Source organism: Pongo pygmaeus, chromosome 3, assembly GCF_028885625.2.
Source record: "Pongo pygmaeus isolate AG05252 chromosome 3, NHGRI_mPonPyg2-v2.0_pri, whole genome shotgun sequence".
NCBI lineage: Eukaryota > Metazoa > Chordata > Mammalia > Primates > Hominidae > Pongo > Pongo pygmaeus.
In genome coordinates, this window is record NC_072376.2 from 185,567,347 (window position 1) to 185,590,181 (window position 22,835).

At 34.1% G+C, this 22,835-nt stretch overlaps 1 protein-coding gene across 1 annotated transcript in view; it reads left to right on the plus strand.

Annotated features, from left to right (window-relative positions):
- LOC129034654 (polypeptide N-acetylgalactosaminyltransferase-like 6) overlaps window positions 1-22,835 on the plus strand; it is a 542,395-nt gene that overhangs the window by 486,230 nt on the left and 33,330 nt on the right. The window contains exon 4 of the mRNA XM_054484100.2: window positions 8,277-8,415. Within this exon, the coding sequence (XP_054340075.1) occupies window positions 8,277-8,415 (139 nt within the window). The remainder of the gene's footprint in view (window positions 1-8,276; window positions 8,416-22,835) is intronic.

Here is a 22,835-nt window from a genome sequence, read left to right on the forward strand (position 1 = left end):
GTATGGATTATTAACTTACTAGACTTCACTCTAATTAAGATGTACTACTTCCAGAATAAGGCAACCCCAACAATTTACTACCTTCCTGGTTATGTCTCTTACTACTCCACCTTATAAAAACCACACTCTTGCCATACCAAACCCTAGTTTGGATTCCTAATCTCCCTATATGTACTCACCTCTCAGTATCATGTCTGTGACACTTGTTTTCTGCCTGCCTACCTGTTGCCTTTAAAAAAGTAAATTGTATTGTGTATATTTAAGGCTCACAATATAATGTTATGGGATACACACAGATTGTAAAATTATTACTATAGTGAAGCAGATTAACATATGTATTATCTCAGTTACTTTTGTTTGTGTGACAACAGCAGATAAAATCTACTTATTTTACAAAACTCCCTAATACAATACCATTTTATTACCTTAATCCTTATGTACATTAGAGCTCTAAACTTGTTTATCTTACATATATGCTATTTTATATCTTTTGACTTACATCTCCCCATTTCCAAACCGCCCTCACTCCCCTGCCCCTGCCCAAGAATGAAACAGTAGTTACTGTCTGTTTATGGGTCCCATCTCATTTTGATAAATCCTTTGTCTGCCTTATAGTACAAAGTGCGTTGATTCATTTCTCCATTCATTTCACAGGGGAACAAGTCACTATGCTAATGATTTCTCACCCAAAGACATAAAGACACATTCCCAGCTCTCAATGCTCCTAGATTATTAAAATATGTTTTAAATCACAATATTCTGGGGGTTTTTCTCTCAAACTTGATATCAAAGTTAATAACTGTGGTGTTCATATTTCATCCCCAGACCTTGTCACAGAGTAGGTGCTTAATATGTGCTTTTGAATAAATACATGAATATCTTTCTTCATTTCCCCTGAGTAATAAGCCCAAATTCTTAGCACCTCATTTTCGTGTGGCACTCATAAAATATGTGTGGCGTTCCTGTTATGTGGCAGTCACTCTTGTTGCTGCTGGAGACATTACGATGAAGATCAAAAGTTCCTGCTTCTGCGGAGCATACATCCCAATGGGAACATTAGTTGGTTAATAGGTGAAAACATAAACGTAGAATAGTAAGTAGTATATGGGGAAAAAAAAGCAAATTTGGGAAATAGGTCCTGATGTCCTGGGTATGCTGGTTTGTGTTAATTATGAAAACTCTCTCCAAAAAATCATATTTGAGCAGAGGTCTGACTATAAAAATTCTTGAGTGTTTCAACTGCTTATTGCTCAAAATTCCTCAGAAAAAGTGTAAAAACACTGATTTATGTTTTTCTTGTATTCTAGTTACTTGTAAGAAATACTTAAAATACTTTAAAGTGTCACTAGCAGGGTTTTTTTCCCCCTGACATAAACCTGCTTTATCTCTCAGTATTCCATCTTATGAGATCTCTATTTAGATAGATTTATTATGTTCCAAACAGGATTTTCAAAAGTCCTGTCTGTACAAATTCATTCACCCCCATTTCTTCTTATGTAAAGTCTCCCTAGCCCCATACTTAACACAAAAACTATTTTAATTCTCTACTCTTCTTCCAATTTGAGCTGAAATCTCACTTTTTCTAGTTGCAGTTTCCAGTTTATAAGAAGTTCATTAGTTTGCCACAATTTTGAAACTCTTCTAGGTCTTATTGTTTAGTTCATTCAATTCCACAAATAGTTACCATATCACAATTGCTGTTTTATAAGTTTTCCCTATATCTTTTCAACTATAGAATATCTCTAGCTGTTTCAGGCCTGGGGTTATACTATCCATATTTTCAATTTCCCTACCCAGTGGTGCATATAGTAGACAATCAATAAACATATCAAAAATTGGTAGGCATGCCAATGTACAAGACTGCCATACTAAATAAAATGTCATTTAGCCGGGGGGAAAAATGCCAGGTAGGCAATGAGAAAATTAACATAAATTTCATGTTAAGTATCTACTATCTGCCTTAAGTATACATAGTATCAAAGACATATTTGTAAGACAGCAATTTTTCTGCTTAATACTTATACATTTAAATATAATATTTAATTTGTATATTTTGATTATTTAAAATATCTTGCATACCTTTCATACTAATTTGAACATAGCAGATGGTATACTAATTCTCATATTTAAAGAAAGATGCTGTATTGATTTTACATTTGATAATAGTAAATTATATTATAAATTTTAGTGTTGAAATAGGTGTAGCAATAGAGAAATAACCACTGTTAAAACCTCTGAATATTATCATAAATATTCAAACATACAATTTTTTTTTGTTTAGACTCTTCTGCTTTATTTTGTTTTGTTGTTTGCAAGAGCAATGTAAAACTGTATGAGACAATATAGACCATGAGGCTCTACCTATTAGAACTCAAGATGAGTTGATAGAATTTGCAGTAAAAACTGCTGGCTTTGTGTATAAAAACATACCATTTTAAATCCTATTCTCACAACTGCAAAGAAGGAATGTCTAGTATGCCATAATTGGTGACTCACAAGTTTTGTTTTATACCTTTAGGGAATCATTCATTCATTTAAAAAGCTTTATCTCATGAGATTCATCACTGTGAACACCAAATTGATGTACAAATAAAATAAATTTCCCTTTAATTGACAGATATTCTAATGAATGTGTAGCTTTAAATTTTTATTTTGTAGTCTTAGAAGTGACTGAATCTAAAGGTTCAGCACTAAAAATATCGGTACAAACATTTTTTAAAAGAAGCTTCGGGTGGATGTATACATTTTACTTAGGGCATATGAATTTGAAAATAAAAATATGTTGGCCGGGCGTGGTGGCTCATGCCTGTAATCTCAGCACTTTGAGAGGCCAAGCTGGGAAAGTAACCTGAGGCCAGAAGTTCGAGACCAACCTGGCTAACATGGTGAAACCCTGTCTCTACTAAAAATACAAAAATTAGCTGGGCATGGTGGCAGGTGCCTGTAATCCCAGCTACTCGGGAGGCTGAAGCAGGAGAATTGCTTGAACTTGGGAGGTGGAGCTTGCAGTGAGCCGAGATCGCGCCACTGCACTCCAGCCTGGGTGACAGAGCGAGATTCCGTCTCAAATAAATAAATAAATAAATAAATAAATAAAAATATGTTGAAGAAAGGAAAGGCTACTTTACAGTACAATTTTCTTTTTTTATTATTTCCATAGTTTTGGGAAAACAGGTGGTGTTTGTTTACAGGGATAAATTTTTTAGTGGTGACTTCTGAGATTTGGTTGTACCCATCAGCTAAGCAGTGTACACTGAACCCAATGTGTAGTCTTTTACCCTTTACCCTGGTAGCTTTACCCCTGAGTGCCCAGGGTCCATAATATTATTCTTATGCCTTTGTGATCCTCATATCATAGCTCCCACTTACAAGTGAGAACATATGATGTTTGGTTTTCCATTCCTGAGTTACTTCACTTAAAATGATGGTCTACAGCTCCATCCAGGTTGCTACAAATGCCATTATTTCATTCCTGTTTTTGGCTGAGTAGTATTCCATGGTATATATGTGCCACATTTTCTTTATACACTCATTGGTTAATGAGCATTTAGGCTGGTTCCATATTTTTGCAATTGCGAATTGTGCTGTTATAAACATGCATATGTAAGTGTCTTTTTCTTACGATGACTTCTTTCCCTCTGAGTAGATACCCAGTAGTGGGCTTGTGAATCAAATGATAGTTCTACTTGTAGTTCTTTAAATATTTTCCATACTGTTTTCCATAGTGATTGTACTAGTTTACATTCCCACCAGCTGTGTAAAAGTGTTCCTCTTTAATCACATCCACACGAACATCCACTATTTTTTGATTTTTAAATTGTGGCCATTCTCACAGGAGTCAGATGGTATCACATTATGGTTTTAATTTGGATTTCGTTCATAATTAGTGATGTTGAGCACTTTTTCATATGTTTGATTCTGGATGTTAGTCCTTTGTCAGACACATAGTTTGTGAAGATGTTTTCCCACTCTGTTGGTTGTCTGTTTACTCTGCTGATTATATCTTTTGCTACACAGAAACTTTTGAGTTTAATGAAGTCCCATCTATTTATCTTTGTTTTTCTTGCATTTGCTTTGGAGTTCTTGGTCATTACGTCTTTGCCTAAGCCAATGTCTAGAAGGGTTTTTCTGATTTTGTCTTCTAGAATTTTTATGATTTTAGGTCTAAGATTTAAGTTTTTGATCCATCTTCAATCGATTTTTGTATAAATTGAGAGGTGAGGATCCAGTTTTGTTCTTCTGTATGTGGCTTGCCAATTATTCCAGCACGATTTGTTGAATAGGATGTCCTTTCTCCACTTTGTGTTTTTGTTTGCTTTGTCAAAAATCAGTTGGCTATAAGTATTTGCCTTTATTTCTGGGCTCTCTATTCTGTTCCAGTGGTGTACATGCCTCTTTTTATACCAGTACCATGCTGTTTTGATAACTATAGCCTTGTAGTATAATTTCAAGTCAGGTAATGTGATGCCTCCAGATTTGTTCTTTTTTCTTAGCCTTGCTTTGGTTATGTGGGATCTTTTTTAGTTCCATATGAATTTTAGGATGGCTTTTTCTAGTTCTGTGAAGAATTATGATAGCACTTTGATTGGAATTGCATTAAATGTATAGATTACTTTTGGTAGTATGGTCATTTTCACAATATTGATTCTACCCATCCATGAGCATGGGATGTGTTTAATTTTTTTGTTTGTTTGTTTACGGCTCTTGTAACAGTGGTTAAGTTGTTGACTTGATTCTCAGCTTAGTCACCGTTGGTACATAGCAGTGTTACTGATTTGTAGGCATCGATTTTGTATACTGAAACTTTACTGAATTAATTTACCAGTAAATGAACTTTTACTGGTAAATGAATTCAGTAAACTAGTAAACTAGGAGCTTTTTGGATGAGTCTTTAGGGTTTTCACGGTACATGATTATATCATTGGTGAACCATGACAGTTTGACTTCCTTTTTACCAATTTGGATGCCCCTTGTTTCTTTCTCTTGTCTGATTGCCCTGGCTAGGATTTCCAGGACTATGTTGAAAAGAAGTGGTGAAAGTGGGCATCCTTGTTTTGTTCCAGTTCTCAGGCAAATGCTGTGAACTCCCTCCTGCCCCATTCAATATAATGTTGCCTGTGGGTTTGTCATAAATGGCTTTTATTACCTTGAGGTATGTCCCTTCTATGCCAATTTTACTGAGGGTTTTCATCATAAAGGGGTGCTGGATTTTGTCAGATGCTTTTTCTGCATCTATTGAGATAATCATATGATTTTTGTTTTTAATTCTGTATATGTGGTATATCACATTTATTGACTTGCACCTGGCATAAAATTTTCTTTTTAAATAGGATTTATGAAATGACATAGATCTAGTTAAAACCAGAGACTGTATAAGTCCAAGAGACCTTACGGCAAATTTTGTCATTAATGGAAGAAAGATTTATGTCTTTTAAACATTTCCCCACATTATATGGCTAATTTCTAACTATGGAAGTGCTAGTGAACATTAGTCTCTCTTTTATTTACTTACATGTAACTTAGGTAGCACAATGTTTATTTCAAGGCGTAACTGTGTTGGGTTAAAAATTTATATGAAGTAATTTAACACAATACTTTGTATATCATGGATTCTCAATAACTAGCTGTTATATACATGAAATTTCTCACTGATTTATTTTCCATTTACGTTGAAAAGTAATAAATGACATTTTCTCCTAAGAAATCAAACAGGGAAGCAAAGAAGATGAAGTTTTGTTTTTTGTTTTTGGTTTTGGTTTTTTGAGACCAAATGTCATTTAAACATTTTTGTTTCTTTTCCTTTGATTGGAGAGGTTTTCAGTCTGCTTTTTGAAAATACAATTTCTTATCAATCCCCAGCTGTTTGATCTTGGCTGTCAGGGCTATTGAATTTAAGGGCAGTAGTAGTAAGAAACTAAGAAAAGAAAGATGCTTTTTTTTTGAGGAATCACTGATATGGAAACCAAATTTTCTAACAAAATCTTGAATTCTAGTAATACAAAATGAATAACATGTTTGTAAATCAAGGTTACTAAAGTGAAAAATATAAAAATCTCTAAAGATTTTTAAAAAGTGTTTTTAAAATCATATTAATGAATAAAGACCTTGTTTTAAAGGGTACTAGAAATATTCTTTCTTAAATGATGAGTTATAAATACATATTATTAGACACTCAAACACATACACACACAAATACATATTAATTACTCAGCTTAAATCTGTAATACTTAACAGCAATTGTATTAAAGTCAATACCAGAGTAAATGCCTGTTAATAATTATTTATTGTTAACTATATAATTAGATAAGAAATCATGAGTTATGAAGAAAGAGGAGGCAAAAATATTATTATTTGAAATAAACATTGTGTATCTGTAAAACACTAGTTTTTAAAAATTATTTAAAAAATAGTTCAATTTGGTGACTGAATAAGAAGTATAAAAATAAATAAATTTAGTGTGTGCTATTTAGAAAAATGTAATGAAAGAAAGGATACTACAAACAATACAATGAAGATAAAACACAACTATAAAAGTTTACCAAAAATTGCATTGGACTAAAAGAATGAAAATTGTATAAAACGCCACTGAGGTCCAAAGGTAGAACACTTGAAAAATAGCTGATATATATAAAAATATCAATTATATAAGGATGAACCAGAAAATCTAATGTAATCTAAAAAACAAAATCCAGAAAGGCCAGTTTATTAAATCGTTCACACAGAAAAATAAACATGTTATTAGTTGGAAAAAGAATGCAGTAAGAAATGGCTTTGCATATATTAAAAGGGGTTACTAATGATGTTTCCAATGCAAGCATTGGCATAACAGTGAAATGCCATGATAATGTTTAAATATGCATGAGCAAGTGTACAAAATTTTGTACGTAGCATTTTAAAACAGGGAAGAAAAAGGCAAATTACTCAATAATTTTTTTGTTTTTTAGTATGGCAGGGTCTTGTTCTGTCACCCATGCTGGAATGCCGTGGCCCAATCTTGGCTTACTGCAACCTTTGCCTTCTGGGTTCAAGTGATTTTCATTCCTCAGCCTCCCCAGTAGCTGAGATTGCAGGTGTGTGCCACCACGCCTGGCTAATTTTTGTATTTTTAGTAGAGACGGCATTTCGCCAGGTTGGCCAGGCTGGTCTCAAACTCCTGGCCTCAGGTGATCAGCCTGCCTTGGCCTCCCAAAGTGCTGGGATTATAGACCTGAGCCACTATGACCAGCCTCAATAAATAGTATTTCTATAACTGCCTGAACATTTGCTTTGAAAAAAATAAAAATTATATTTATCTCACTTCTCACACCAAAACATATTCCAGATGTTTCAAAAATTTTAATAGATAAAATAAAAACAGAATGTTGGTAAAACTCTGAGTTTTTAAATAGATACTAAAAATGATATTAGACTAGGGAAGGCCTTCTTTGTAAATATATAAAATATAAAATGAGAAATTGTAAAAGAAAAAAATAAAATCATCTGGATAGAAAAAAATAATTAGATTTAATAAAATAAAATATTTGCAACATATGTAATTAACAAAAATATAATAAATATAGTATGTAAAAAACAAAAACTGTTTTTAAAAATGCTTGAACAATCATTTCACAATGAAGGAAATACAAATGATAAAGATATAAGAAATTACTAATTCATAGTAATCAAGAAATGTCAAATTAAAATATGAGGAATGTATATTTTACTGATGAAGCTGAAAATTTACAGTATGTCTCAGGATGTGTCACAACTGTTATACGTACTTAAAAGAGATCTCAGTAATTCCATTTCTAGGAATTTATGCTTCCCCTTCAAAAATGCACAACTGTGAAAAGCAAAGATGTTCATTGTTTGTAATGGGAAAATTAGAAATAATAGTATATTTTCAGTGGAATGGTGTAAATTGGAATACAATCAAATAACATCAACTATTGGAAGTAAATAAAAAGTATACAATTATTCTGGAAAAAGCCAAATTACAAATCAGTATGTGTATTAAAATCTGCATACAAGTATTAATAAACATACACTAAAAATCTTGGCAGTGGTTCTCTCTGCAATGTGAGATTACACTTTCTACTTCTGTGTGGTTTGCTTTTTATATTGAGTATATTTCATTTACTTAAAGGCAATTAAAGTAATATAATAAAATCTTAGTACTAGCTCCTTCTGCAGAGCACAGCAATAGGTGATGATACACATTCCAGTCTTCATATCTGTTCTAGAAGATAAAATGGCTTTTATAGAGATGATAATCTCATTTTGTTTTCTCCTGCTAGGGAAAGGTGAACATGGGAAACCTTACCCCCTTACTGAAGAGGACCATGATGACTCAGCTTACAGGGAAAATGGTTTTAATATTTTCGTCAGCAACAATATTGCTCTAGAGAGGTCTCTGCCAGATATTCGTCATGCTAAGTGAGTATCAGCACATCAGTGATCAGGGTGGGTTTTTTTGGTTTGTTTGTTTTGTCCTTTGATTGTTTTTTTAAATGTGTATCACTGTGAGATATGTAACCAAATATTTTATCCTAATAATTTTGATAAAAACTCATATTGCATCATCTTAAATATACCTGATCTAAATTGGAGTAACCATTAAAATTTCAAAACAATACTGAATCTCTAAAAATTCAATACACATTTTTGTTGACTGTGTTAACTCATTAACATGAAATATTTTAAAACAATATCCATACTTTTAACTTTTGATCATGTAAATTACAAAGCAAATGTTTTTTGCTGGTTATTAGAGCTACCAGAACTGTCTACATGTGCATGTCTTCTATGAACTTCATCTCACCCCAGACAGATTTAGTGCCATGGTTGTTGCATTTTCATAAGGAATACCCTAAATGAATGCATCCATAATCCAAAAGTGATAAGTAGTGATTGCTGGGTCAATTTCTTGTCACTTTATGAACTGCTTCTGGCTTGTCTGTTGACAGTGAGTTGAGTTTGTATTGAATTGTAACTGCATATTATAGTTGAAATACTACTATATATACTTACCCCAAATCCATCTTTTCTCTATCCACCCCATCTACCTCTAACATCACTTATTGTACTTTTCATTTTAATGTGTTATTGTTTTCCTAATAGCATAAACACCACCAAAGGATACTGAGAACATGGAATGTGATAAGAATTTGGAATGTAGTGTTGGCACATGTATCTGATAAATCTATCTAACTGTACTAATATAGCTATCCTTCCACCCACAACAACCCAAAAACTTCCCTATGGAAACCCTGGTGTGAGAGAGAGAGAATCAAGGAAAAAAAATTAGGGCAGCTAATTAAAATAAGAATTAGAAATCTAAATTAAACCAGTAATTTAAAGTGAATAAAACTCCTTAACTTTGTGCAAAGATAATTGACCCTTTAGAAAAAAATATCAGTACATTATGGTTTGAAGGACTATTTTCTAGTTGCCATTTTGTATCTTTAGAAATTTATTTAAAATTATGAAATAATTACTGTTTTTCTCCTCATGTTTTATATGAAGTTGCATTTCCCAATATAGCTAAACAGAGGACTAATGTGAAGAACAATCATTTTTTTCCTAAATTGAGTGCTTTATATATTGACCCAGGCCTTTTAACCAGCCAAATTATCCCCAGGTTACCTGAAATTATCTACAGTAATTCTCACTGACCAAGAACATTTCTAGTTACGAGAAATTTTAATACCTAATTGCACATCATCAAAGATGCATTAAGTTGCATTGCTGGCATAATAAATATGCTAAGAGAATAATTTTTATCTATCCAGTTCTCCCCCACCCCCACACTTCTTTTTTTTTTAGACGGAGTCTCCCACTGTTGCCCAGGATGGAGTGCAGTGGCTTGATCTCGGCTCACTGCAAGCTCTGCCTCCTGGGTTCACGCCTTTCTCCTGCCTCAGCCTCCAGAGTAGCTGGGACTACAGGCGCCCACCACCACACCCGGCTAATTTTTTTGTATTTTTAATAGAGACGGGATTTCACCTGTTAGCCAGGATGGTCTCGATCTCCTGACTTCGTGATCCGCCCACCTCAGCCTCCCAAAGTGCTGAGATTACAGGCTGAGCCACCGCACCTGGTCCCCACCACAACACTTCTAATCTCAATCTCTTAATGTGTATTCAAGTGGAAATAATGACAAGTTTAGAAACACAGGAAGGGGAACATCACACTCTGGGGACTGTTGTGGGGTGGGGGGACAGGGGAGGGATAGCATTAGGAGATATACCTAATGCTAAATGATGAGTTAATGGGTGCAGCACACCAGCATGGCACATGTATACATATGTAACTAACCTGCACATTGTGCACATGTACCCTAAAACTTAAAGTATAATAATAATTAAAAAAAAAAAGAAACAGTGCAGAAAATCACTGAAGTCAAAAGAAGGCAGTTATTCCCATTCTTCTCAAAAACTATTTTTAGTGTGAACACCATCTTTTAAGAAAAGATCTTATGTAATAATGGGAAAAAAATGGAAAGATGTAAAAAAGATTCTGAAAGTTTTATTAGGGTTATTGAATTTACAATATGAAGAAAGCATTATTATAAATGTTACGGAAGAAAAATATGGCCAAAATATAATCTGTGATAATATTCCAACTTAGTTACTAAGGCTGGATATTTAATAGGACAAGGGGTCATGTAGTAAGAAAAAAAGAAAAAATACGAAAACAAACAACAACAGCAACAAAAACCTTGAGAGGGTTTGAGATGGTTAAAAAGAAAGTGTTAAGTATGATACCACCAGGAATAAGGTCCACCTTGGTGAGGTCAGTATTTGACTCTTAGCAATGCTGGAAGAGAAGTCTGATGTCACCCCTGATTTTGCCAGTGCTCCACCTGCAGGAAACGGAGAGCCAAAGAATGTCTTACAGGTTCCCACTGTTTAAAGTACTATGCTTTTGACTTCATCTGTGCTTCACCAAAGGCAGGGCAGGTACATTTAACCACAAGAGTATGCAGCTCTGTGTAAGTGATCTTTGAAATTAGAAGATCAACTTGTGACATATTTCAGTATTATCTATTTAACTAGGCTGAAAGTGATGGACCATAGCTTTTTTATATTCACACAGTCTATAGAATAGAATGCAAACTTTGTATGACTTTTAAAATAAAACATCACACTTCTAAGAAACTTTTCCTTTTCAGTAAGCCAATTGAAACTACAGTCTCAGTGCTAGGAGGGAAGAGTTTAGTTTTCTTTATTCTAGGATTTTGCAATGGAAGATATGGGGACTCCTATCTTGAGATTTAACTGAACTTGATCTTATTCTAAAGCATACTAGCTGGACTTATGCCATGTGATAAACTATTGGTCACTCCCTGTATATTTAAGTGCTCTGTACTCTTTCATATTCTCACATTTAGTTAAAAAAAATCATGGTTTTATATGTTTTGATATGTAGTGCACATTCTAGTTCACTATGAAGAATATTTAAGACAATTTATTTCAGAAATCTTAATACATAGGCTTTTTTTTTTTTTTTTTTTTTTTTCCTGAGACGGAGTCTCCCTCTGTAGCCCAGGCTGGACGGCAATGACACGATCTTGGCTCACTGCAACCTCCGCCTCCTGGGTCCAAGCGATTCTCCTGCCTCAGCCTCCCGAGTAGCTGAGATTACAGGCACCTGCCACCAAGCCCGGCTTAATTTTTTGTATTTTTAGTAGAGACGGGGTTTCACCACATTGGCCAGGCTGGTCTCAAACTCCTGAACTCAGGTGATCCGCCTGCCTCGGCCTCCCAAAGTGCTGGGATTACAGGCGTGAGCCACCGCGCCAGGCCTGCATAGGCATTCTTAAAGAAATTTTCTGATTCATTTCTTCACTAGTATAAAAATAAACTGCTTTTTTTGGCTTTATTATTTCAGAATCAGCATAGATTTCCTTAAGTAGGAGCCATAGACGAAGGACAGTATATTGGCATGTGTGCAATAATTTGATCAGTTTTACTTTTACCCAAAAAATAAATTTCAGGCTTTTCACTTTTGTTTTTAATTTTTAAAATAGTTTTTCTAAATGCTCTTAACATCTCTCTGTCTTACAAATTGTTTCAGCTTCTTACACTATCTATGCTTTGGTATGTCAAATTTTTTATCTTTTTTTATATTCTCCTAGCCCTAAACTTTCAGTTGATTTTTTTTTTTTTTGTTTTTGAGATGGAGTTTCACTCTTGTTGCCCAGGCTGGAATGCAATGGCGCAATCTCGGCTCACTGCAACCTCTGCCTCCCGGGTTCAAGCAATTCTCCTGCCTCAGCCTCCCAAGTAGCTGGGATTACAGGCATGCGCCACCACACCAGCTAATTTTGTATTTTTAGTAGAGACAGTTTCTCCATGTTGGCCAGGCTAGTCTTGAACTCCTGACCTCAATCTGCCTACCTTGGCCTCCCAAAGTGCTGGGGTTATAGGCATGAGCCACTGTGCCTGGCCATGGTTGATTTTTAGATTTTTTTGAGCATATACTTGATGTATTTTAAATACTCAATCCCTTCTTCTGTTAGTGTTAAGTCATGTCTGTATCCATAGTGCCTGTGATCAGCCTGAATCTCTCCTTGGAACATCTTATCTTTATATTTTATTTAATGCAATGTTGATAAGAATTTTACAATGAGCACTTCTGTATGACAAATGTCCAGTCAATGGATATCTCGGTGGCCTGGTTTTATTTTGCCACACTTTAAGTTTTTCTCCACTTGTGTATTGTTTTTGCCATGTCTTTGTATTTAGTCATCTACCTGAGATGTCACATATATTCTTAGCATGCTATGGAACACCTTATTTAACTTATAGTTCAGGATGGGAGACATAAGACATCTATTTGAAATATACATATAAAATAGGGAAATAGAAAACTATGTAAGAATGGCCTATATAGAAAAGAAGCTCTGATAAATTTATGTATGAATATGTTGTTGCTAAGATAAAATTGAAGAATTTTTAAGCAAGTATTATTCCCTGGATATGGAAAAATTAATCAAAAGTTATCACAAATACCCCGTAAGCATGATATAATTAATGTAATTAATGTGGGTAAGAAAAATTCATATCTATGAAAAAAGGAATAATTGAGATAAAGAGATAGAAGAACCATTCTAATAGGAGAGTTGAGGTAGGTTTCACAGCAATTTTGGGTAAATGCATCTTTGATATGAGTTTCATTTTTTTGGCTGTTATAAAAGTATATGTGTTTATACAGATAAATATTTATGTACCTACATATTACCTGAGATAGACTTCTAAGGTGGCTGAGTAGCTGAGATATTTTAAAATTAATATAGTCTCACTTTGTATTGTGACTTTTTATCATTTCTTTTTTATATCACTAATATTACCCAGGTAGAAATAGTTTTAGCTTCATGACTTTGACAATAAATGGAGTATGAGGTATCAGAGTGTTCTCTCAACACTCAATACTCCATTGCTTGTCAAAGCCATGAAGCTAAAACTATTTCTGTCTAAGAGAATCTTTACAACCTCTTGGATTATATGATTGTTTTCACTAGGGTTGCAGGTATGCCAGACTAATGTAGCCCTGTTTCCTGTAGTTTCAGAACCATTTGAGAAATGGCCCTAGAAATGATCTGCTATGAAAACATTCTCTTTATTATTGTTGCATTTCTATTGGTGAGCATGGTTTAGATGTAGGCCAAGTATTATACTCAATACTGAAGTCCAGAATGAGGCACATTCAGTCTTCAAGTCACAGACATTGCTGGATAGCATAATCAAAATTGTCAAACTTAAGTCATGGATGGCAGAATAAGATGACTGATCTCCGCAGGCAAGCAGGTTCCAAAGCAGAAAAAAATGAAGAAGGAGCTGGCCAACTACAGTAAGCTTTGTAACTCAAACCCACGAATCTCTTTCTCCGGGAAAGAAACTCTGAAAAGGTGGAGAAAGGCCAGGTGCGTTTGTCTAATGACTGTCCTGCCACATGGGAACATCTGTAGAGAAAAGAAGTCTCCTCCTGTGATAAGTAGTATATACTTACAAGTACTTACATGAAGTACTTACAAAGTAAGCACTATATGCTATTTCTTGATATATACAGACTTTTGAGCAAACTCTTGATTTTTCACTGCCTTATATTCTAAATACTCCTGCCTTCCTGGAAGTATATTGAATAATGATTCTAAATATATTGACTTGCATGACTTGCACTGTGATGCTGAACAAGTCAAATTATGTTTTGAATGTTTATGTGCCCATTTCCGTAAGCGGGGATGCAAGTTTCTTCAGCTTTCTCACCATGTACGAAGATTATTAAAATTGGGACAAGGTTTACCAAATCAGCGATAGCATGATCTATTCAGTTATTTCTTTGTCTTCTGATAATGATCTTTTTGATTCCCTTTTTTATTTTCCAGTTATATCATGGAGATGTAAAATATAGGGAGACCTAGTGTAATCTAATTTCACAGTTTTAATTGTAAATACATAATTAGATTTTTTATTAGAAAGAATAATTATGTATTCAATTTCTTTCAAATAAGATTTAGTAAATATACTATAAATAGTTTTTATTTTATTTTTATGCATAGTAGAAAAATGTGATCCATTTTGACTCTTGTCTGTGTAATCCTAGAACTCATTGGCAAACATATTTGAGTTTAACCGTCCAAAAATTTGCAAGGATAATTTTTTATATTTCTCAATTTCAAAAGCCACATAAAAAGTGAATAGCACTAGTTGATTGCCTTTTCCATTTTTATTATGATATCCTTGTGAACTTGATTAAGTACCTTCATTCAACAAGTTTACAAGTGAATTCAGAAGCAAAATAAACTAAAATGACTGTTCATGCACTCCAATTAGGTGTGAATGTTGCCACAGAGACAGAGATGGGAAATGTATCCTTTAAATCAAATGCTATTCTAGCCTAGGGTACATCTGAATATTACTTAAAAAATAAAGCAATTAAATGATAAGCAGGAGATTGAAAGAAGGAATAGCTAGAATCAGGTAGAAGCCGTCTTTCAAAACTGTTATTTAAGTGAGTACCCTTCAATATTTTTTGAAAACCAATTGTATGCACAGTAATACAGACATTAGTACATAAGTTCTAAGGGTCATTACAGAAAGTCATAATGAAATAACAACAACAAAAAATTTAGATATACCTCTTATTCTTGACTAAAGCCTGAAAAAGACAGAAGATGTTTATCACTGTAACTAAGAGGTGTGTCTTAGTGAAACAAAAATCTTCCTTGGAGAGATAACAGTTTAAGACTTGTCAGACATTAACCTTTTGGAGTGACTGACAGACCATGAGGCTGGGTCTTTGAAAGGCTGAATGAGGCCAAGCGCCATGGCTCATGCCTGTAATCCCAGCACTTTGGGAGGCTGAGGCAGGTGGATCACAAGGTCAGGGGTTCGAGACCAGCCTGGCCAACATGGTGAAACCCCATCTCTACTAAAAATAGAAAAAAAATTAGCTGGGCGTGGTGGCGGGCGCCTGTAATCCCAGCTACTCTGGAGGCTGAGGCAGGAGAATCACGTGAACCCAGGAGGCTGAGGTTGCAGTGAGCTGAGATCGCATCATTGCACTCTGGCATGGGCAACAAGAGCGAAACTCCATCCTCCCGCCTCCAAACAACAACAACAACAGCAACAAAAAAAGAAAGGCTGAATGAGGACAAGGATAAGGGAACTGGAGTCTAAAAGGATAACAATGGGAAAATAGTGCACATGCAAAAAAAAAAAAATCTAAAAATAAACTATAGCTGCTTCAAAATCATGTGTGTTGAATATCAAATAACAGCCTTTGTAATCTTATGATAAGGATCAAATAAATAAAACTAAAAGCATAGGTTTGAGAAATAGATTCATAATTTTAACTCTTTAAAGAAAAAAATCTGAAAATTTGATGTAATCATATACGTTGCTCTGTAAAGGTTTATCTAGCAACTGTATTTCTAAATTTTCCCCTTCCTCATTTTACTCCTACCCACAGAAGTTTACTGAAATGACAGACAGTGATTTAAGATTTTAGGTTGTATATAAAAAAGAATGAGTCTGTAAGAAAATTCTGCCATTTTAAAGAGAATGCTGGAGCTTCCTTTCCAAATCAGCAAGCCATGTAATCTTAAACTATTGTTAAAGTAATCACTAGCGCTTTGATTGTGATGCCAAACAGTGGCATTAATAAATGTGATTGCAGCCAAAGGATAATCTGTAAATCTAATGCTCATTCAAATTAAAAAATTAAAGTAGGTATATCACGTATTCTCTTGAACTTAATCATTAAACAGAATTGGTTGAACCATCAATGTGCACGTTACCATACTACAGAGGAAATCATTTAAAATTTTAATAAATTTATCTCATTTATAAAGATTCTTGATTTGAATATTTTAAATGTGCACTTAAAAACTATTAATTTCATTCTCAAGTATTCACAGATAATTGTACTTGATTTTATAAAAGAAAAATTGTCTCTATAAATTTTATTTTAAATCATTATCTTAAAACGTACTTTATCAAGATTAGAAATCCTGATAAGTATTTTTCAATAACAAATGTGCTCTTCCCTGAAGCACATTTTTAGTTATCTGACAATTATTTATTAAGCATATGAGTGACAGGCACTTAGATGAGTTTGTAAATAAGTCATCCAAAGGTTGACTCTGGCATGTCAGCATAAGGTACTCCCCTGACTTGCTCCCTGGTGAAGTTAGTGAAAATTATTTCTTTAAAAATACCTAAATCTCTGAAAATGGTCCTAAAGGCAAATAGAAAGGGAAGAAACATCTATTCAAGACAATTGATGAAAATTTGGTAAGAAAGGAATTTGCAGTATCTGAAAGAAGATCACTCTATCCTTCTCTCCCAACTCAGCAAGTCAGAGACACTACTTCAGACAGATGCAACCAAGAACACAGGGCTTTCTATTGGCCTCACTCCTAATCCAAGAGCCATTTACCTAGGAGGAGCAGGATTTCAGTATCTCTCATCCTGCTCCTTGTTTCCTGTTACTAAGAGAAAGTCTTGGGTAATCATAGTACAGAGGTGGGCATCTCTTCTTCCTCTTAGCCACCACACATGAAACAGAGGCTCTACGTGGGGTATACCATGCTGAGAATACTTCAGGCCCTTATTGTACTTTGCCCAGTTTGTGATGTGGTGATTTCACATGAGTGATACAAGTAGAGAGGTTCTCAGGCTACTGGTCCCCTCTCCCTGAGTGCTCAGCTTCTAGAGCAGGGTGTCTTTCCAGGCATCTTGGCCTTGTCCCCAACCTTATCTCCAGAGCTTTGCTTCAGAGATTTTGCCTGAGAGAGAAGCAAGGCACAAAACATATAGCACCAAATATCTTCCCAAAGAAACTGACTTCTTTGCAACATTGCATAGAGAAGTTCAAACCTAACGTCACTCTGAAAAAGAGATTGTGGTGAAAAGTAATTGTACGGTGGTGGTTTGTATATTTATGAAGATACAGCCTAGACTATAGGCCAGCCATTTTGCATGAGAGAAATAAAGAATGAGAAACTTGGGAGGATCCCTCCTGGTTTCTGTGATATTTCAGAACAAATATCACAGAGAGACTTCAAAAACTAACCCTTCAATGAGCCACAATTTGAACAGATTAGTGTGTAGAACAATTTATATCCCAGGGCATTGTTAAAAACAAGAAAGCAATCAACCAGCAATTAGTGGTGTTTAACAGCGGGATATGGTCAGGAAAGAGAAGAAGAAATCCCTACGAATACCACTGTCATCTCAGGCTGAATGTGGGCATACCCAAAGCCACATCTCCCTGAGGAGCAACGCTGGGGACTTAACCATGTGATGAAAAGAAACAGACTTCAAACAAAATACAGTGGTTTTCTTTTATCTGTGATTTCACTTTTTGAGGCTTTATTTACCTGTGGTCAATCATAGTCAAAAAATAAGTGAGTACAGTACAATAAAATATTTGGAGAGAGAGTGAGACCATATTAACATAATTTTTGTTACAGTATATTGTTATAATTGTTCGATTTTATTAGTTATTGTTGTTAATCTCTTACTCTGCCAGATTTATAAATTAACCTTATCATAGGTGTGTATGTACTGGAAAATAGTAATAAATATAGAGTTAGGTACTATCTGCAGTTTTAGGCATCTACTAGGGTCGTGGAACATATCCCCCATGGATGTGGGGGTTGGGGGCTACTCTAATCAGGCCAGTTACTAAAAAAATAAACAAGCAAATAACATAACGAGTCCAAGTGGGAGGCAGCATAATCAGTACTTAGAGTTGCTAAAATATATCGTCTGAAACATCCTGTTTCCAACAAAAACTTATAAGCCATGTGAAGAAACAGTAAAGTGTGACTCCCCAGAATAATAAAAAGGCAGGTAATACAAACTGTCTGTGAGAGAAATCAGAGATTAAATATAACAGAAAAAGACTTCAAACTAGCCATCATCAATACATCTACTGAACTAAAGGAAACATAATAAAAGAAACAAAGAAAGGTATTATGATAATGTTTCATTAAATAGAGGACATCAATAAAGAGAGAAATTAGAAAACAACAAAAAAGACCAAATAAAACTTCTAGAGTTGAAAGCTGCAATAGCTAAAATAAAAAGTTCTTTTGAGTGGCTTAAGAAAAGACTGCAACTGACAGAAGGAAGAAATATCAATGTTACAGTAGGTAGTAAGGCAGACACGAGCAGGGCAGGAGAGGGTCCCCTACCACCAGAAATGTCAGGCAACCGTCAGGTGATGGTCAGGCAATTATTAAACTGTCTCTCTAAGATAATAATTGGTCACAGCTGGCACCAGGGAAAGGCAGGCTTGTAATAGAGAGAAACATCTGAAACTGGTGATCAGCAGCTTCCTGATAAGATCTCAGGAGCCCGGCAAGTGAGCTCAAGCATGCACACAAAGAGGCAAAATGGTGGAGTTTAACTGGTATATGACCCTCTAGGAACATTCAGATTGTAAGAGAAGAATGCCTCAAGTGAGCATTCATACAACTCCAGTAAACACACTGCATGCAGACAGTCCACCCAAGGGAAGAATCAGGGGAGAAGTAATGCAAGACCCTAGAAACATGCCAATATATGAAACCCCAAGTCAAAAGGTCAAACCACACACTTGATCACTCAAGTCATGCACTTGGCCCTCTTCCATGCGTAGTTCACTTCTATTCATGCCTGCTCTAAAGCTTTTTAATGAACTTTCACTTCTGCTCTAAAACTTGCCTTGGTCTTTCACTCTACCTTATGCCCCCTCGGTTGAATTCTTTCTTCTGAGGAGGTAAGAATTAAGGTTGCTATAGACCCATACAGATTCACCACCTATAACACCAACATTGAAGACAAATAGAGATTATGCAATATGAATGTATGAATTTGTTGTCACATTATTATAGGGAACTACCTGAGACTGGGTAACTTATAAAGAAAAAAGTTTTAATTGACTCATGGTTCTGCAGCCTGTACAGGAAGCATGGCTGGGGAAGCCTCAGGAAACATAATCATGGCAGAAGGGGAAGCAGGCAATTTCTTCACGGTAGAGCAGGAGAGAGAGTGTGAAGGTGGAGGGGCTACACACATTTAAACAACCAGATCTCGTGAGAATTCTATGGGATAGCACTAGGGGCATGGTGCTAAACCATTAAAAACCACCCCTGTAATCCAGTCACCTCCCACCAGGCCCCACCTTCAACATTGGAGATTATAATTCTACATGAGATTTCGGTGGGGACACAGTGCCAAACCATATTAATGGAGAATAAGAAGAAAAAAGAATGAAGAAAAATAAACACAGACTCAGATGAATGCAGGACAACATCAAGCAAACCAACATGTATATAAGGGGCATTTCTGAAGGACAGGAGAAGAGTTAATAGTAGAAAAAATATTCTGAGAAATAATGGCAGAAATCTTCAAATTTATTTAAAAAGCAACAGCCTACATATCCACTATATTTCTGCCATGCTTCATGAACACATGGCTGCAGGAACACAACAAATTATTTCATCCTTTAGTAAAGACATAAAATATCATAATACATAACATTTTAATTAGATTACTGAATAAAATGTCAATTTACAAATTAGGTTTCTATAGAATAAGTGAGCAAATAAAGGGATAACTGCATGGATAAATAAATAGTAATGACCCCCTCATTCAAACATGCTCACATGTACTTGGCAGTCCAGACTAATTTTTCAGACGTGTCAAAAGCAAAATAAATTACTAGATATCACTGCTTTATCAAAGGTAACTGACATGGGCAAGATTAGAATAGAAAAACAGTGTGACTAAAGCCAGCCATTGAAAATTGAATACGCTGACATTAACACAATTACTATGTAAATTGGTGCTTGGAAATGACTTATACAGATATGCTTTATAACATGCTTGTCACTACCCAGGTGCCAAGTTGACATTTTATTCTTCTATTGAGAATGGGAAGAGACAACCTTAACTGAATCAAAATAGTTTTGCAAGAAATCATGCAATGACAAAAGGTTGAAAGAAAATAAATAAATTTCCTATCTTTCTGAACATGTCGGACCCTTTATATAGATTTTTTAAATAATTGGTCTGCTAACTATAATATTATTAGCTATTCTGATAATTTTTTTTAGGAAATCTGGATTTCACAGAATTGAACTACCTGAACTGTCATCTATCAGTAAAGCCACGTTACAAGGCTTTTAGTAGACTAGTAGGCAGTAAATTAACCAATTAATAAATTAGTATGGAGTCTAAGTTGCTGGCACTGTTATTTATAAAGGTGTCTAAACACCATTTTTGCTCTAGCCATGAGGTCAGAAACAAATTGTAGTATTTTGAATTGGTGTCCTTTCCACACAGACCCTAATAAAACTGACTGGAAACGAGTTGACACTCCATCACTATTTCAGGGAATTCCTTTGATTATTTCAAAATGGCACAAAATCTTAACCTTTTAGACTATGAGCCATAAAGGAATCTCAGAATATAACTTTCTGCCTGTTTATTATGATTATTACTATATGTTAACTCATTTACCATTATATGAGAAATGTTCCAAATGTCATATTTTACATGATGTGTGTGTATATATTCATTTTAATCTGAAATATGTTAACATAATTAAGGAATCCTTAAAAATACACTATCACTTCATTCTTCAGATTATATTATCAGGTAAAGCACGTTGAATAATATGATAGAGTCAGATGCCAATGTTACTTGAACAAACTTATTAATGAATATTAAGAATATATTTGAAGCCAATCATGTAAATGGAAAGTATTTATTTTCTGATATTACTTTAAAAGGAAAAAAGAAATAAATTCACTTAATTTTGAGGGCTCTGAGAGTCATGACTTTAAATACTAAGCTTAAATTTCCTTTTTGAAAGGGCAGTTTTCTATAAACACATATTTTGGAAAATTTAATAGTTCTCTTAGTAATTGACTAAAATAGACCAAAAAATTAACTTGGAATATAGGAGATTTAAACAAAATCACCAATAAACAGGCTTAATTTATGTTTATTTGTATTTATTGGCTACTATATTTAATAATGGCATAATAAATATTTTTTCAATTGTACATGGAATATTTACCAAAATAGAACATATGCCAGTACATTAACAACTCTCAATAAATTTCAGTGGATTGAAGTAATAGAGTATTTTCTTTGACCAAACTTCTATTAAATTATTAATCAATAAAAATAATATAAGTATGCCAATATTTAGAAATTAAATAGCATTTATAAAGGACTCATGAATCAAATATAAAACTAGATAGCTTAGAAAATATTTCAAATAGAATGATAATGAATATACATCCCAAAGTTTGTTAATATGCTTTACATATAAAGTGCTCCTTATAGGTAAATGTGTAGATTTAAATGTTTAAATTTGTAAAGAAAATTTCATTTAGTTAAAGTAAGTACAAAGAAGGAAATAAATCAATGACTTGGTCAAAAAGAAGAAAAAATAATAATTCAAACTGTAATACTTTGAACAGATTAATTAAATTTCTAAATCCCAAGAAGTATTTTTAAGAAAAAAGAAAGAGAACAACACATTATTATCAATTATGAAACACAGACATCATTAAACTTTCAACAAGCATTTAAATTATAATGAAGGAATATTATAATCATTATGCCAATACATTTGACACTTAGATAAAATATAAAATTTTATTTAAATACCAACTGTTGCTATCACAAAATGAAGCAGAAAATTCAAATATCTGTGGAACTATAAAACATTAAATTTGTAATTAAAAGACTACCAGGCAGGTTCTGATTTCTGGGTAAGATGAAAGAAACACATGCTTCTCTCATTCTCATTGAACTCAAATGTAAAATCTAGGCAGAGTTGTGGCCCCGCTGATTGAAAACACTGGAAAAAATAAATAGCAATAGGTGGAGAAGGAAAAGACATGAGAATTCAAAGTAGCAGTGAAATGATGCTGTGAGCCTGAGTTCCTTAAAATAATGTTTGACAGTTAAAGCAAAACAACATTTCCTGTAATTTTCAATGTACCTAAATATATGAGACAACTATCAATCACTTAGGGGAGTATAAAGGAATCTATATGGTAATATAATTTTAATGATCAAAGTGAAATGGTAAAATGTTCATTTTAAATACACTGGAGAAATGAATTATATATTCTTTATTTCCTAGAACAATCACTAAAATGTTATGCAAAGATTAAAATCACGATGGATTCATAGAAATAGAATACTAAAAAATATATAAATACCCAAAGAAAGCAGAAAAGGGGAACCACTTGGGGGAATAAAAAAAGAAAACTAAAAGAAAACACTCCACTCTACAATAGCAGAATTTATATTCTTCTCATGTGCACTATGAAATATTTA